A 13,348-nucleotide genomic window follows, 5' to 3' on the forward strand; every position below is an offset into this window, starting at 1 on the left:
CACCGTGACAAACAAAGTCCAGTCTAAATTTAACTTGTTTATTTGGAAGATATATAAGTTACATAACGTTTAAATTTATTGTTATAGTTTTTTCATTCTCGATTTCTCCCAAACGAAAAATTTGAAATTATAAACAACAAAGTTTGAATGTTAGGTTATGTAGCTTATGCAGTGTTGCAAACACTGTTCTTACAAGTTAATTGTAAGAATAAAGTTTAATTAACTTTAAAAAATACTTAATTTATTTGAATATATAATAGTTTATTGCAAAAACTAATGTATAATATCTTCAACACAAAAGTTTCGGTGAAAATCTGGTACCTTTTATAACTAGGATCTAGTGATATTTTATTTTTAAGTTTGGTGACACTGCTTACATATCTAGCTAGATCTAGTTATATACGTGTAGTGTGTGGTTGCATACGGTAGGGAAGGGCGCAAAAACGTATTCAGATATAATTATTGATAAGAATTATTTGTGTAAAATTAAAACAACAAAGTTAATTTGTTTTGTTTGATAATTATCTTCGGTTCGTTCTCTTTATCGGGTTTAGATAAAAACTGGGGTTTTCAAATTAAATACTTTCGAAAAAATCAATTTCCTATTCAGTCAGAGGTTAGGTCTTGGGAGAAAACAGAAAAGCCGTTAAGTGAAAATACGTTTGTTTGCTGAAATCGCAAAATTTTTGTTCATTAATTTTCTATTTATTTAATAGTATTATAATATACATATAAAAGTATTATTGTAATAATCAGTTAATAGGCAGCAATCATGGCTTCTGTGGGTGAAACCAAAAGACCAAAGGTAAGCATTTTTTTTAAGACTTAGTTTATTCTAGTTAAGTGATATCATAGAAAATATTTACAATTCTTAATATATTATATTCAACAGCAATTAAAATCTAAATAAATTTTTAATCAACTAAACAACAAAATCATGCAGCTTATTTAGCCAACCCTTGTCTCTAATAAAAATATTCATTTGTTCTAAAATCGTAACAATTTATAAATTATGTTAGAATTCAATCAAATAGATTTACTGTAATCGTTTTTTTAATACCTAATAAATTAATATTTCAAGAATATATGAAGGTGTCTGACCAAATATTACACACACATCTTACAATGAAACAGTAAAAATGTTTAAATACTGTTATAGTCAGACAGGATCTTCTTCACAAATCCGAACAATTTTAATGCTTTAGTTGAAATAAAGTCATAATGGTTGTGAAACCTAAAGTTCTACTGAAAAATGCTCTTAAATCTTCATGCAACAAAGCTGGTTTCTTTGTTAAGATATAATTCAAATTCAAATAGTTTATTGTCCAACAGGAAAATTCCCAATTACAAGACAATCGAAATAATTAAAATTAAAACAGTACAAGTTATAAGCACCTTAAATAAGTAGTACAAAAAAAATAATATAAGATCCAATATAGAGTGATAACAAAATTTAAAACAATAGCATAATTGTAAGAATATAAGACACACTAACCAAATGATAACAATCACAGAAAAATAATCAGGTATCATTCAAATTAAGAGAGGAACATATTCAGTGCTGCTAAAGATGTTGACATCTATAGCATTCATCTGATTATACCATGTACAAGCACGGCACAGTGGAGCTTTGCTGGACAGATTTGTTAAGTTAAGAGAGGGATAAAATATATGGTGCCTCCTTGTATTGGCAGGAGGAACAAATAGAGGTAGCCTCTCTAAGAGCTCAGAACAATCAATTTTATTATTGCAAAGTTTATACAAAAATATCTGACTAGAGAGAATAGTATTTTGCTTTAGTGACAAATAGTTGAATCTATATAGCAGGTACTCCTGTTCCACACCTCTTACTGGATATACTCCATCCAACTTAACAGAAAGTAACTTTAAGAATCTGCGCTGTACATACTCCAGTCTGTTAACATGAACATCATAGACGGGGAACCACGACATAGAGCCATACATTAATTTAGACTTTACTAATGAATTGTACAATACAGTCAAGCTGGATATATTCTTAAATTAAGAAGTGGACCTTATATACTATAAACCCGAGGGATTTTAAGGCTGAACCAGTGACCTGTGCTACATGCTGGTTGAATGTGAGCCTCTTATCTACTTCAATGCCCAAATCCTTCACTGAAGAACAGTCGAGCAACTGAGAACCACTCACAATATATGTATATGGGTATAAAATCTCTTCATGAAGAATTTTTGACATTTGTCACAGTTTAGGGGTAGTTTATTTCTTTCACACCATTCAAAGACCCTATTCATGTCCTCTTGCAGCTTCAGGCAGTCCAGCATAGTACGAATGATACTTCAGATCATCAGCGAATAAAAGGCAGAAACTCTCCATACAATCAACTAAATTATTAATAAATAGATCGAACAGCATTGGGGCGAGGTTACTGCCTTGGGGCGCACCACTCGAAGCCACGTAATACTCAGACCCAAAACCATTAAATTCAACATACTGAAGCCTGCCAGTCAGATATGAGATGAAGAACTCCCTCCACCAGACAAGGATGAAATCCAGCCAAAGCCAGCTTCCGTGATCCAGCCGATCAAAAGCCTTCGAGAAGTCTGTGTACAGCACATCCAACTGGCTTTTCTAATTTATTTTTTTTTTTTTTTTTAAATTTATTTATTTATATATTTACGGGATCAACCCCATTACAACAGTAAATTAAATACAAAATCAATTGAACCTAACCATACTTAACAGTAAAATACTAACTATTAAGCAGTAATAAAGCCTACTTATAAATGTAAAATACTGAAAATAGTTTTATAACTTAACTCAATATAACAGAATTCTAAAAATACTAAAAACATACCCTACTAAAGTATAATATTCAGTATTGCACTAAAAAAAAAATTAAACAATTTCTCTTATTTGACTCTTAAATCTAGATAAGGAAATGCCCAAAATTTCAACCTCCCTAGTATTGACAATTCTTAGAGTTCTTTCAATAGGAGCATGTAATGCATAATTGGCGCTATGAAATGGTAATGAAAAGACACGATACTGCCTTAAATTCCTAGATGGAATATTAAATTGTATTGTCATCAGAAGTTCTGGACAAATTATCTGACCATTCAATAATTTATACAAGAAAATTAAATCTGCATATATCCGTCTTTGTCTCAATGTCTTCATATCAAGCATTTCTAAAACAATATCATAAACATGATCATCCGGAATTCTTATTCGAAGTTTATAGAGACAAAACCTAATAAATTTGTTCTGAACTCTTTCCAAGGACAAGCAATTATTCATGTAAAAGGGCGACCATATCACTGAGCCATATTCCAGTAATAAAACAACCAATGACATGTATAACCTCTTACAGGTCTCTATAGAAAATTCTTTACACTTCCTTAGTACAAAACCCAGATTCTTAGAGGATTTGAGAACAATATTGTTTATGTGTGCATTAAAGTTTAAATGAACATCAAACGATCAATCAATCAATCAATCAATCAATGCTTTATTATCATAAAATTTAAAATTTTGTTGACAAAGCTATTATTTAAATAAATCATACAAACAAAATATACACAAAGACAAAACAAAAAATACAAATATATAAAAATAAAAAATACAACAAAACATACAAAAAACTTAACAATTTTATAAATTGTTTAGGTCACATTTCCTTAAAATCTATAAAATATATATACATTCACTTGTATACAAAGTCGGCAAAAGGCAGTTGTTTACAAAAACATTATTAGCAAACTACTAATTTGTTTATATAATATACGAATATTATTTATGTACATTATCATAACAACATAAACAAATTTACCAGTGTTTAGGAAGCGCGTGCTTAAAATTACATAACATTAATTATTAAAAAATTAAAAAAAGTCGTTTACTGTGTATAAGGCTCTCTCCAGCAAGTATGATTTCAGAGCTTTCCGAAATTTGGAAAAAGTTGCTATTGATTTGATTTCAAATGGGAGATGATTGTGCATTTTTTTTGCATTATAAAGAATGGATCGTTTAACTAGTTCTGATCGTGGGGTTGGTAAATAAAGATCGTACTCTGCGTTTCTAAGAGGATAATTGTGAGATGGCCTTTCTGACATATCTGATAAGTGCTTGCGGATTAGGCAGACGGATTCAAATATAAATAAGGAAGGAAGAGTTAGTATTTTAAATTTTTTAAAATATTCCTGGCAGTGAGTTCTGTAATTTAGTCTTAATGAATAGCGTATAGCTCTCTTTTGTAGCTTAAATATGCGTTCAAATTGAGTCGCACCACACGTACCCCAAAACGGAAGGGCATATCGGAGGTGCGACTCAAACAGGGCATAATAAACTGTTATAGCCGTTGCCAAACTTAGCTCCCTGGATACTGATCTCAGAGCAAAACATGCAGAACTTAATTTTTTGGATAAGTAATCGATGTGGATATCCCATTTTAAAGAGTTGTCTACCATCAGTCCCAAGAACTTTACGGAATCAACGACCTCCATTCTGTTGTTATTAATTACAAAAGGTTGCAACGCACCGCTAAATGATAATACTCTAGTTTTTGAGACGTTAAGGCACAAGAGATTTGAATCGCACCACGATTTAATGGTGACTAGGTCACGAGATATGGTTCTACGAAGAGCCACCATATTTAAGTTGCTCCAAGAAAAACTAGTATCGTCCGCAAAGAGACAAATTTTACCATTTATGTCCAGATTAGCAATATCATTTATAAATAGAAGAAACAAAATAGGGCCTAGAACTGAGCCCTGAGGTACCCCGCATTCTATTGGCTTGCTTGAAGACGTCATCGAATCAACCCTAACAGACTGATTCCTGTTGTTCAGGTATGACATGAACCACTCGAGAGGTGTTCCTCTAATTCCATAGTGCTGCAATTTATTAATTAGGATATTATGGTTTACACAGTCGAAAGCTTTAGAGAAATCACAGAAAATTGTTGCTGTAGAAAGATGGCTGTTTAGGCTGGAGTATATATTATTAAAGAGGGACAACATAGCATCATTGGTGCACTTGTTACTTAAGAATCCGAACTGATGCGGGGTTATAATTTTATATTTAAACAAAAAGGATAAAAGTCGCTTCTTTACCAGTCTTTCAATAATCTTCGATAATGTTGGGAGAAGTGCAATTGGGCGATAGTTCGAACATTGATCCTTCTCGCCCCCTTTATGTAAAGGAATAATAATTGCCGTCTTAAGGCAGCTTGGAAAGATTCCAATTTGAAGAGACATATTAATCAAGTTGGTAAGATGGTTTAAAGTGATATCCGGGAGATTTGAAAACATTTTGAGCGTTAGACCATCAGCCCCAGATGAAGATTTGTTTTTAATGTCTTTTATTGTGCTGCGTAGTTCTTCTAATGCTATGGGTGTAAGAAAGAAATTATGTAAATTCTCATTAGCGAGATATGAGAGAGGATCGTGGGAAGGAGTTACGGTATTCATGAGATTTTTGGCTACATTTATAAAGTAGTTGTTTAAGTTATCCGGTGAAATGGGGATTGTGATAGATGGAGAAGCCTTATCCCTTAATTCATTAACAATAGACCAAGTTTCCTTACCAACATTTGCAGAATTAGAAATCCTTTTATTGTAATAGAGGTCCTTGGCTGCCTTTATTGTTTTATGGTAAATTTTTTTGTACAACCTTACGTAATCGTGGAAGAACACACTGTCTGAGAATTTTTTTAAGTGTGATAAGGAGCGTATATTTTTAGAAGACAAGCGTAAGCCTTTAGTAGACCATGGTTTTTTTTGTTTAATTTTGATGGGTCTAAGAGGAAATGAGTTGGATGCCAAATCAGACAGTGACTTTATAAATCGAGAAAACTCAGTGTTAACATCATCAGATAGGAAGTCCCAGTCCGTTCTTAGACATAGATTTTTGAAATTTAGGAAATTTTTTTCCCCAAAGATACGGCACATTTTGCGCGGGACTCTTTTATTTTTGTGATTTAGAGAAAATTTAGTTAACACTGCTTCATGATCGGAGAAACCTGAGTTAAAGATAGTTAAATCAACGAGTTCCGGATCAAAGGTTGATACGACGTAGTCAATGATACTAGAGCTAGTTTTGGTTATTCTGGTTGGGGAGTTAATATGCATAACCATCCCAAATGAATCAAATATGGACTGAAGGGATTCCTTAGCAGCACACACACTGGAGAAGTCAATATTAAGATCGCCACACAAGATTAATTTGCTTATTAAGGGCAGGGATTCTAGCAAGCTTAATAATTTTTGGCAGAAAATTTGCACGTCCGCGTCAGGTGTTTTGTAAATACAAACTATATAAAGGTCAAGGGTATTATGATAGACAATGGAAAATTCGAATACTTTTTCAGATAATAAATTATCAAATTTTGTGACCGCGGAAAAATCGTTGTTAGTGGACATTATCATAGTACCCCCATGAGATAAATTACTTCTATTATATCTAGCTAAAGTGGTATAGTTTTTAATAAATACAGGCTCATCAGTCTTTAACCAATGTTCTGTTATGGCAACAATATGTGGAAAGTTTAGCTCTTCCAATAAAAGATGTAATTCGTCTGTTTTATGTCTTAAGGACTGAATGTTAATGAGAAATATATTAAGCTTGCTAACGTCCATTTTTTTAGAGGGTGCTTGATCCTCTATTCGCGTCGTTTTATTTAAAAATTTTTTGACTTAGTTGGAGAAAAATAATTAGTTTGACCTTCTCTAATTTTCTGGAGCCGTAGGAGTCTTTCTGAAGAGAAGAAGGATCCAAAGGCGGAGAGGTCTGCTTCAATTTCAGCCGAACCAATACCATAGGCATTATGAAACCGACAGTATAATTTTCTCAGGGAGTCCATGTCAGTGGGAAGTCCTTCTGCGGCAAGCATTAGTTTAATGCTAGTTTTCGTGTGCCCTTCAAAGCATGTACTCGCCGGCAGGTCGTGGAGGTATGCCAGGTAGAGCCTTAGTGATTTTAAAATTGAAGGGTCTCTCAGTCTGGCCAATAGGTAACGGCTATTCTCAGGATCAGAATTTTGGGACAGCCTCACTATTGGCGGAGTCAACGGATCCATAAAGGGCTCGTCTTCGTTCATCGTTTTTTTTTCTATTATTATTTTAGAGGGTTTCCGTGCAAGGGACTTACTCGCAACGATTGCTTCCTTGTCTGAAGCAATTCTTAAAGATCTCTCTGGCGTAGCAGTGGCTTCTGGTGGTGGCTGAATATTGGATGTTGGTGAATCTGGATGGGTTGAAGCATTCAATTTGTAGCCATCTACAATTGTACCTGCTGGCCACATAGTTGGGTCTTTTAAAGTTTTTAGGTGCTCCTTTTTTTGCACGCCAACTTTGAAGTCTGAGTCTGGACAGTCCTTGTTCTTCAGCATAGGAAAGCATCTAACAAAGTCCGTGGTTTTAAGTTTCTCCTTGACGTAGTGTGCAAGTTGATTTGCTGTATAGGATGAGGGGATCCTAGACACAACCACGTATTCCCATTCCTCTTTTACAAAAGATTTGGAAGGTGGAGGAGTGGTTTTGTTTATGGGAGTCTTCACATCTATAGGCTTTTCCAGATGCTCGGTCTGCGTTGAACAGGATTTTTTTGGTTTCGGGAGGCTACTTCCACTACTCGTGTTTCCCTTAGAAGTTAAATTGTCGATGGAAAGTGCCATTTGGTTAACACTTTTTCGGAGATCACCCATTTCCTTTGCGAGCTCTTCCCTTGATGAGTCGTGTATCTGGACCTTAACAGAATCTCCATGATTATCCAGGAGAATAGACGAGAGATTAAAAATGCCTTGCTTCATTTCCCTGATGGAATGGAATAAGGTTTCTTTTCCGTTTTCAGGAGTTCTTGTATGGAGGCAATGAATTTCATCTATTTTATCGTATAAGGTCTTCCATTTCGAGTCATGGTAGCTCAGAATGTCGTAGATCTCAGATAATACAGGGAACAGTTCGTTGTTCTTTTTTAGGCACGTTCCCAATGCTTCAACAATTTCAAGGGGAATCTGACTTTTTTGTAGATGAGAGACTTTGTCGTGCAAGTATTTGAGTGTCGGAGAGTCACAGACATTGCAAAAATATCTTACATTGTGGCACTTCTGCTGATAAAGCGCTTTTGTCATTGTCTTGTCCAGCCCGGTGCAGTTCATGCAGAAATTCCGGCGACACTCTCCGCTGCAACGAAGTTTATATTTATCCTTATCGGATACGGTTTTTTGACACGAATCACATTTGAACTCAGTCATTTTTTTATTAAGGTGAAGAAAGAAAAGAAATATATAATAATAAAAAATGTAAGATTGTAGACTAAAAAGTTCAAAGACAAAAACACTTATGTAGGGGTCAATGCTAATTGCCAAAGTCAAGTTCAGTTAAGCGGGAACAAATTTATAAACAGGTAGCACGCGCACAATAACCACTAGCCGCGTCGTCGTAATGTTATGATGGTTCAACAAACTATGTTGACAAAACACGTGTATTAAACAGGAACTACTTTTAGATCAGGAACAATAACAGTCAAGCGGAACTATTATTTTTTGCAGGAATCACGCACAGCAGAAACGTCAAAAAAAAAAAAAAAAAAAAAATCAAAACAGAACAAAACAAAACAAAACATCAATCCGGCAGAGCCAACGAGTGGAAACACGACCGCTTCGTACGACTGCTGCAGAACTAATGGGGAACGAGATACCAAGATCTTTAACTATGCTGCAATATTGAAGTGTACTTCCTTGAATGTTATATGAAGTGACAACCTTTTTAGTTCGCTTGAGAAAACTTATATAATTGCATTTGCTTACATTCAAAAACAAATTGTTGTTAACACACCACTCATTCAATCTATCCAAATCACTTTGCAACAAAATCTGATCAAGTATTGATAAAATCTCTCTAAAAAACTTCAAATCATCAGCAAATAAAAGGAAGTCACTGTTCTCAAAACAGGCACCAATATCATTCACAAAACTATTAAAGAGCAAAGTGCCCACCTTGTGGAACACCTGAAGTGACATTAATATAGCTTGATCTTGCATTACCTTGATCTTGCATTACCTATTCGTGCCTGCTGGGTCCTCCCTGACAGGGAATTTACAAACCAATTCACCATAAGATTAGAAAATCCAAAAATATCCAACTTTTTTGCCAAAATACTATGGTCAACTCTGTCGAACGCCTTGGAGAAGTTGGTGTAGATTACATCCATCTGACATCCCCTCTCCAAGGCATTCAACAGATTCTGCTGAAACACTAACAAATTAGTCACAGTAGACTTTCCAGAAATAAATCCATGTTGTTCGCTAAGTAACAACTCTTTACAATAAAAATATAATTGATCATAGATAAGACTGTCCAGGAGCTTCGGAATGGCTGATTGTATACAAACACTTCTGTAATTCTCGATTTTGCTATTGTCGCCAGATTTAAAAATTGGCATTACAAAACTATGTTTCCACAAGGTTGGAAAAATTGCAGAATCTAAAGATCTTTTAAAAATTATAAAAAGAGGGCATGAAATAGTACATACACACTTTATTAGAAAATAATTCGGAATGCCATCGGGTCCTGAACTAACTTTGGGTGGCAACTTGGTAATTTTATCAAAAATCAACCCAACGGAAAGGGTGGGATTAGGAATGGTCATATTTAACTTTGCTTGCTGATTGTTAAAAGCACCATTATTGTTTATATTATTAATAGGACTATAGACTGTTGAAAAAAACTGGGCAAAATTTATTAAAAAGATTTATAGCTAGATATGCTGTTTCCAAGAAACAAGCCATATTAGTGACAGTAGATCTTTTCTGAAAGAAACCATGCTGCTTTTCTGTAATTATGTGCTTAATTTGAAGAGACAATTTATTATGCACACAAATCTCAAAGGCCTTCGAAAAATTAGAGAGAATTGACACCGGTCTGTAGTTCTCTATTCTGCCATGGTCGCCACTCTTAAACACTGGACATATTTTAGCCTTTTTCCACTCTTCCGGAAATGTATTGGTCTTGAGTGATAAGTTGAAGATTAGTAAAAGTGGTACAGCCAGGGCCGATGCACAGTCACGCAAAAGAAATAAAGGTATTTGGTCAGGACCCGCAGTTTCTTTGTTTTTTAACTTCTGTAAAGCTTTTCTTACATCGGCCTCAACAAAAGATTGGACCAAAATGTTGTCTGAACCATATATATCAGATTTTTTGGGCTGAGCAATAGAGGACTCAACATAAACACTCCTGAAAAAATCAGAAAAAGCATTTACAATACTTTTAGGACCCACAACAGTGGTATCTTTATAGCTCATAGAACCTGGAATGCGAGAGTTGATTCGTTTAAGGTGAATGAACCTCCAGAATTGCTTTGGATCACTCTGAATAGCTGACTCAGTCCTGGATATATACTCATGATAAGCAAGATCCATTTTTGTTTTTACTACCCTCCTAGCAGCTCTAAAATCCTCATAAGCAGCAGAGCACCGTGTATGAAGCCATCTCCCATGTAGCCTAGACTTTAATTTTAATAATTTCCTAATTTCATGAGTGTACCACACAGGATATGAGTATTTACTATTAGAAGGTCAAAATCTATGAAAAAATTTCATGGATTTTGTCATAAAATATTTTAACTGCCTCATTAACATCTGACTGGGTGCATATAGAAGTCCAATCCACATCAGAGATAAGCTGGTAAAGATAGGGAAAATTAGCCCTCCGAAAATTATACTTAGGACTCTCATTGTTGGAGGGGAAATCTGTAACACTCTCGAATTTGACAAGATTCAACGAGATATTAATAGCAGGGTGATATGCATCCTCAGTGACAAGGGGTTGGTCGTCCCTATCCACAGAACACTGGAAGTTGGAGAGAACTAGATCAAGCAAATTATTGTTGCAATTAAGGGCATTGTTAAATTGAGAGAGATTCAAAAACGCCAAAAAAACCCTTAGGCCAGCAAGTTTAGTGTTACAATCATAAACATTATCCTGTATAAACCTCATATTAAACAACAACAAAATATTTTGGTTCTGAATTGCCCTAAAAGAGGAAAGATAATCAAAGAGAGACAAGTAACTTTCTATAATCTAATAACACAGTTTGTTTATTTAAATTTGATATAATTAGATATATGTATATTAATAAATATTTAATACACAATCAGTGCGATTAGATTGGATTTTTTACTGGGCAAATGTTTAGGGTGGGCGGGTGGTAAGGGAAAAACAATGTTTTTGCAGAAAACATATATTCAATATTTCATTTAATAATACTTTGATATTATAATTTTATATATTAGTATTGAATCTATGTTATAAGTGAACTCGAGTTCAATAACACCATTCAGTCTTCTAATATGTCTTGCATAATAATAGAAACTCTTTAACATTTTTTTTTTAATTTTTAGGACTGTAAACTATGTTTTGAAGAATTGGATGATTTGCATCTTGAATCTTCCAATCACGTTTTTAACTATATGCTTAGTACTTATCAGGAAAATAAGTAAGTAAATATCATTTTATTTCATCTTTAAATTTAGTAACTCGGTAAGTTAAAAAAAAATTAATTTTTTAATCATATTTATGCCAACAATAGATTATAGTCTATTATCAAACACAAAGATTATAAGCTAAATTTGTTTTGAATTGCCTTTGTCTCTGTTTTAGTGAAAAAACTATTTTGATGATCTTAAATTCAAGTGAATTTATTATTTTCTTTGTGTCATTTATTAAATACTTTTAATCTAGATAATGTCATATTTTAATTTTCTTTTTAATAAAAATATTTTTATTTATTGTTAATTTGATTTCTTTTGTTTGTGTCTCACATGTTTAACATCATATTGAATCTCTTTTAATACTTTGAAAGTGACAGGCTGCAATTTTTTAATTAGATCAAGATCTACTTAGGCAATAGCTGTTTTTATTTAAACAATCAGTGCATCATAACATTATAAGATAAATACTTGTATGAAAAGTAGATATCCTACACAGTGGAGTATATGTGATATCGAGTTCAATTTATCACATATTTGAGGTGTAGTGATCAAATGTAAAGACTAGTTATGTAAGTCCCTTGTCACAATTGATAAATATACCAATAGTTTTAATTTAAAAACTGTATTTTTTGAACCTAAATAATGAAAAATTGTTTAGAACCAAACCAAACTAAAATTTTATGACATACATATATTAAAAAAACTGAATGTTTATGAGAAAAAATGGAACAAGAAAGAAAATGTGCTATATTACATCTATATATACCTAAAAACTAAAAATTCCAAATTCATGTTAAATTTCAAACAAACATAAAATCTAAAACATTTTACCATAAAATTTATAAACATTACCAAATTTAATTATAACAAAACAGATTGAAAAAAAAGCATCTTTTTGATAAATTTGATTAAAAAATAAGTAAAGCTGTCAATAAAACAGAACTTAGAGGAAGTAAATTAAAATATTTAATAGGAAACAAAACTAAAACACTAAAATGATCACAGTTCAAAAGGTATCATTAAAAAAATCGTCAAGGCTATAATAAAAGTGATTTTAATTTATTTTTGAATTTCTTAACTTGGAGGATGTTGGGATTGGTAAGGGAAAATCGTTAACCTGGCGAGTCATATGACCAGTGTTAGAGGGAGGTCTAGGACATTTATGAATAAGAGTAGCTGTTTTTAAGATAAAAAGAGAAAAAAGAGTTTTTGAGATATATATAGAAAGGCTTACAAGAATCTCTTCCTCCCAGAGGAACATAGGTATCTAACTGCCTTATTTTAAATCACAAATTATGTTTAATAATCCCTTGTTGCTTAAACCCCAAAAAGGCAAGCCATAACGAAGATGGGACTCAATAAGAGAAAGGTACACTGAACTACCCCTTCCAGCTCATGCCCCGCCATTCTTACTGCAAAGCATCCAGAGGATAATTTTGATGCAAGATTTAGGATATGATCTTCGAAGCGAAGGCGACCATCAATGGCATTACCAAGGAATTTACAGCTTTCTTTGTATTGCAAGGGGGAGTTTTTACTAAACATAAGGCCCTGAACGTCACACTTAAATCCCATAATAAAGGTTTTGCCCACATTAAATACAAGCCTGTAGCACATCACTCCGATAAAATCTTAACCTGGGCTCTAACATTATCAGAATCTCTATGATTCCATAAAATGGTGGTATCATCAGCAAACTGAACCACTTTGCCCTGCAGTTGAAACCAAAGCTCATTTACATAGAGCAAAAATAATAGTGGTCCTAACACTGAACTCTGAGGTACTCCAATTTTAAGGGATCTGGAATCGGATAAACATCCAGATACTGTAACTCTTTGGGTACGATTAGACAGATAGGATTCCAGCCATTGCAA

The 13,348-nt window shown here is 33.5% G+C and overlaps 2 protein-coding genes across 3 annotated transcripts in view; one reads left to right on the forward strand and one right to left on the reverse strand.

The window, feature by feature from the left end:
• Positions 1-13,348, reverse strand: part of LOC126740541 (uncharacterized) — a 104,541-nt gene that overhangs the window by 82,387 nt on the left and 8,806 nt on the right. The window lies entirely within an intron of this gene.
• The window catches only part of LOC126740540 (putative helicase mov-10-B.1), a 38,685-nt gene continuing 25,742 nt past the window's right edge, over positions 406-13,348 (forward strand). Inside the window, exons 1-2 of one of the 2 annotated variants that reach the window (XM_050446614.1) lie at positions 406-805; positions 11,385-11,479. In XM_050446614.1, the coding sequence (XP_050302571.1) occupies positions 773-805; positions 11,385-11,479 (128 nt within the window). In that variant the 5' untranslated portion in view covers positions 406-772. The remainder of the gene's footprint in view (positions 806-11,384; positions 11,480-13,348) is intronic. The other variant, XM_050446616.1, reaches the window with a different exon arrangement.

Source organism: Anthonomus grandis, chromosome 9 (genome assembly GCF_022605725.1).
Source record: "Anthonomus grandis grandis chromosome 9, icAntGran1.3, whole genome shotgun sequence".
Lineage (NCBI taxonomy): Eukaryota > Metazoa > Arthropoda > Insecta > Coleoptera > Curculionidae > Anthonomus > Anthonomus grandis.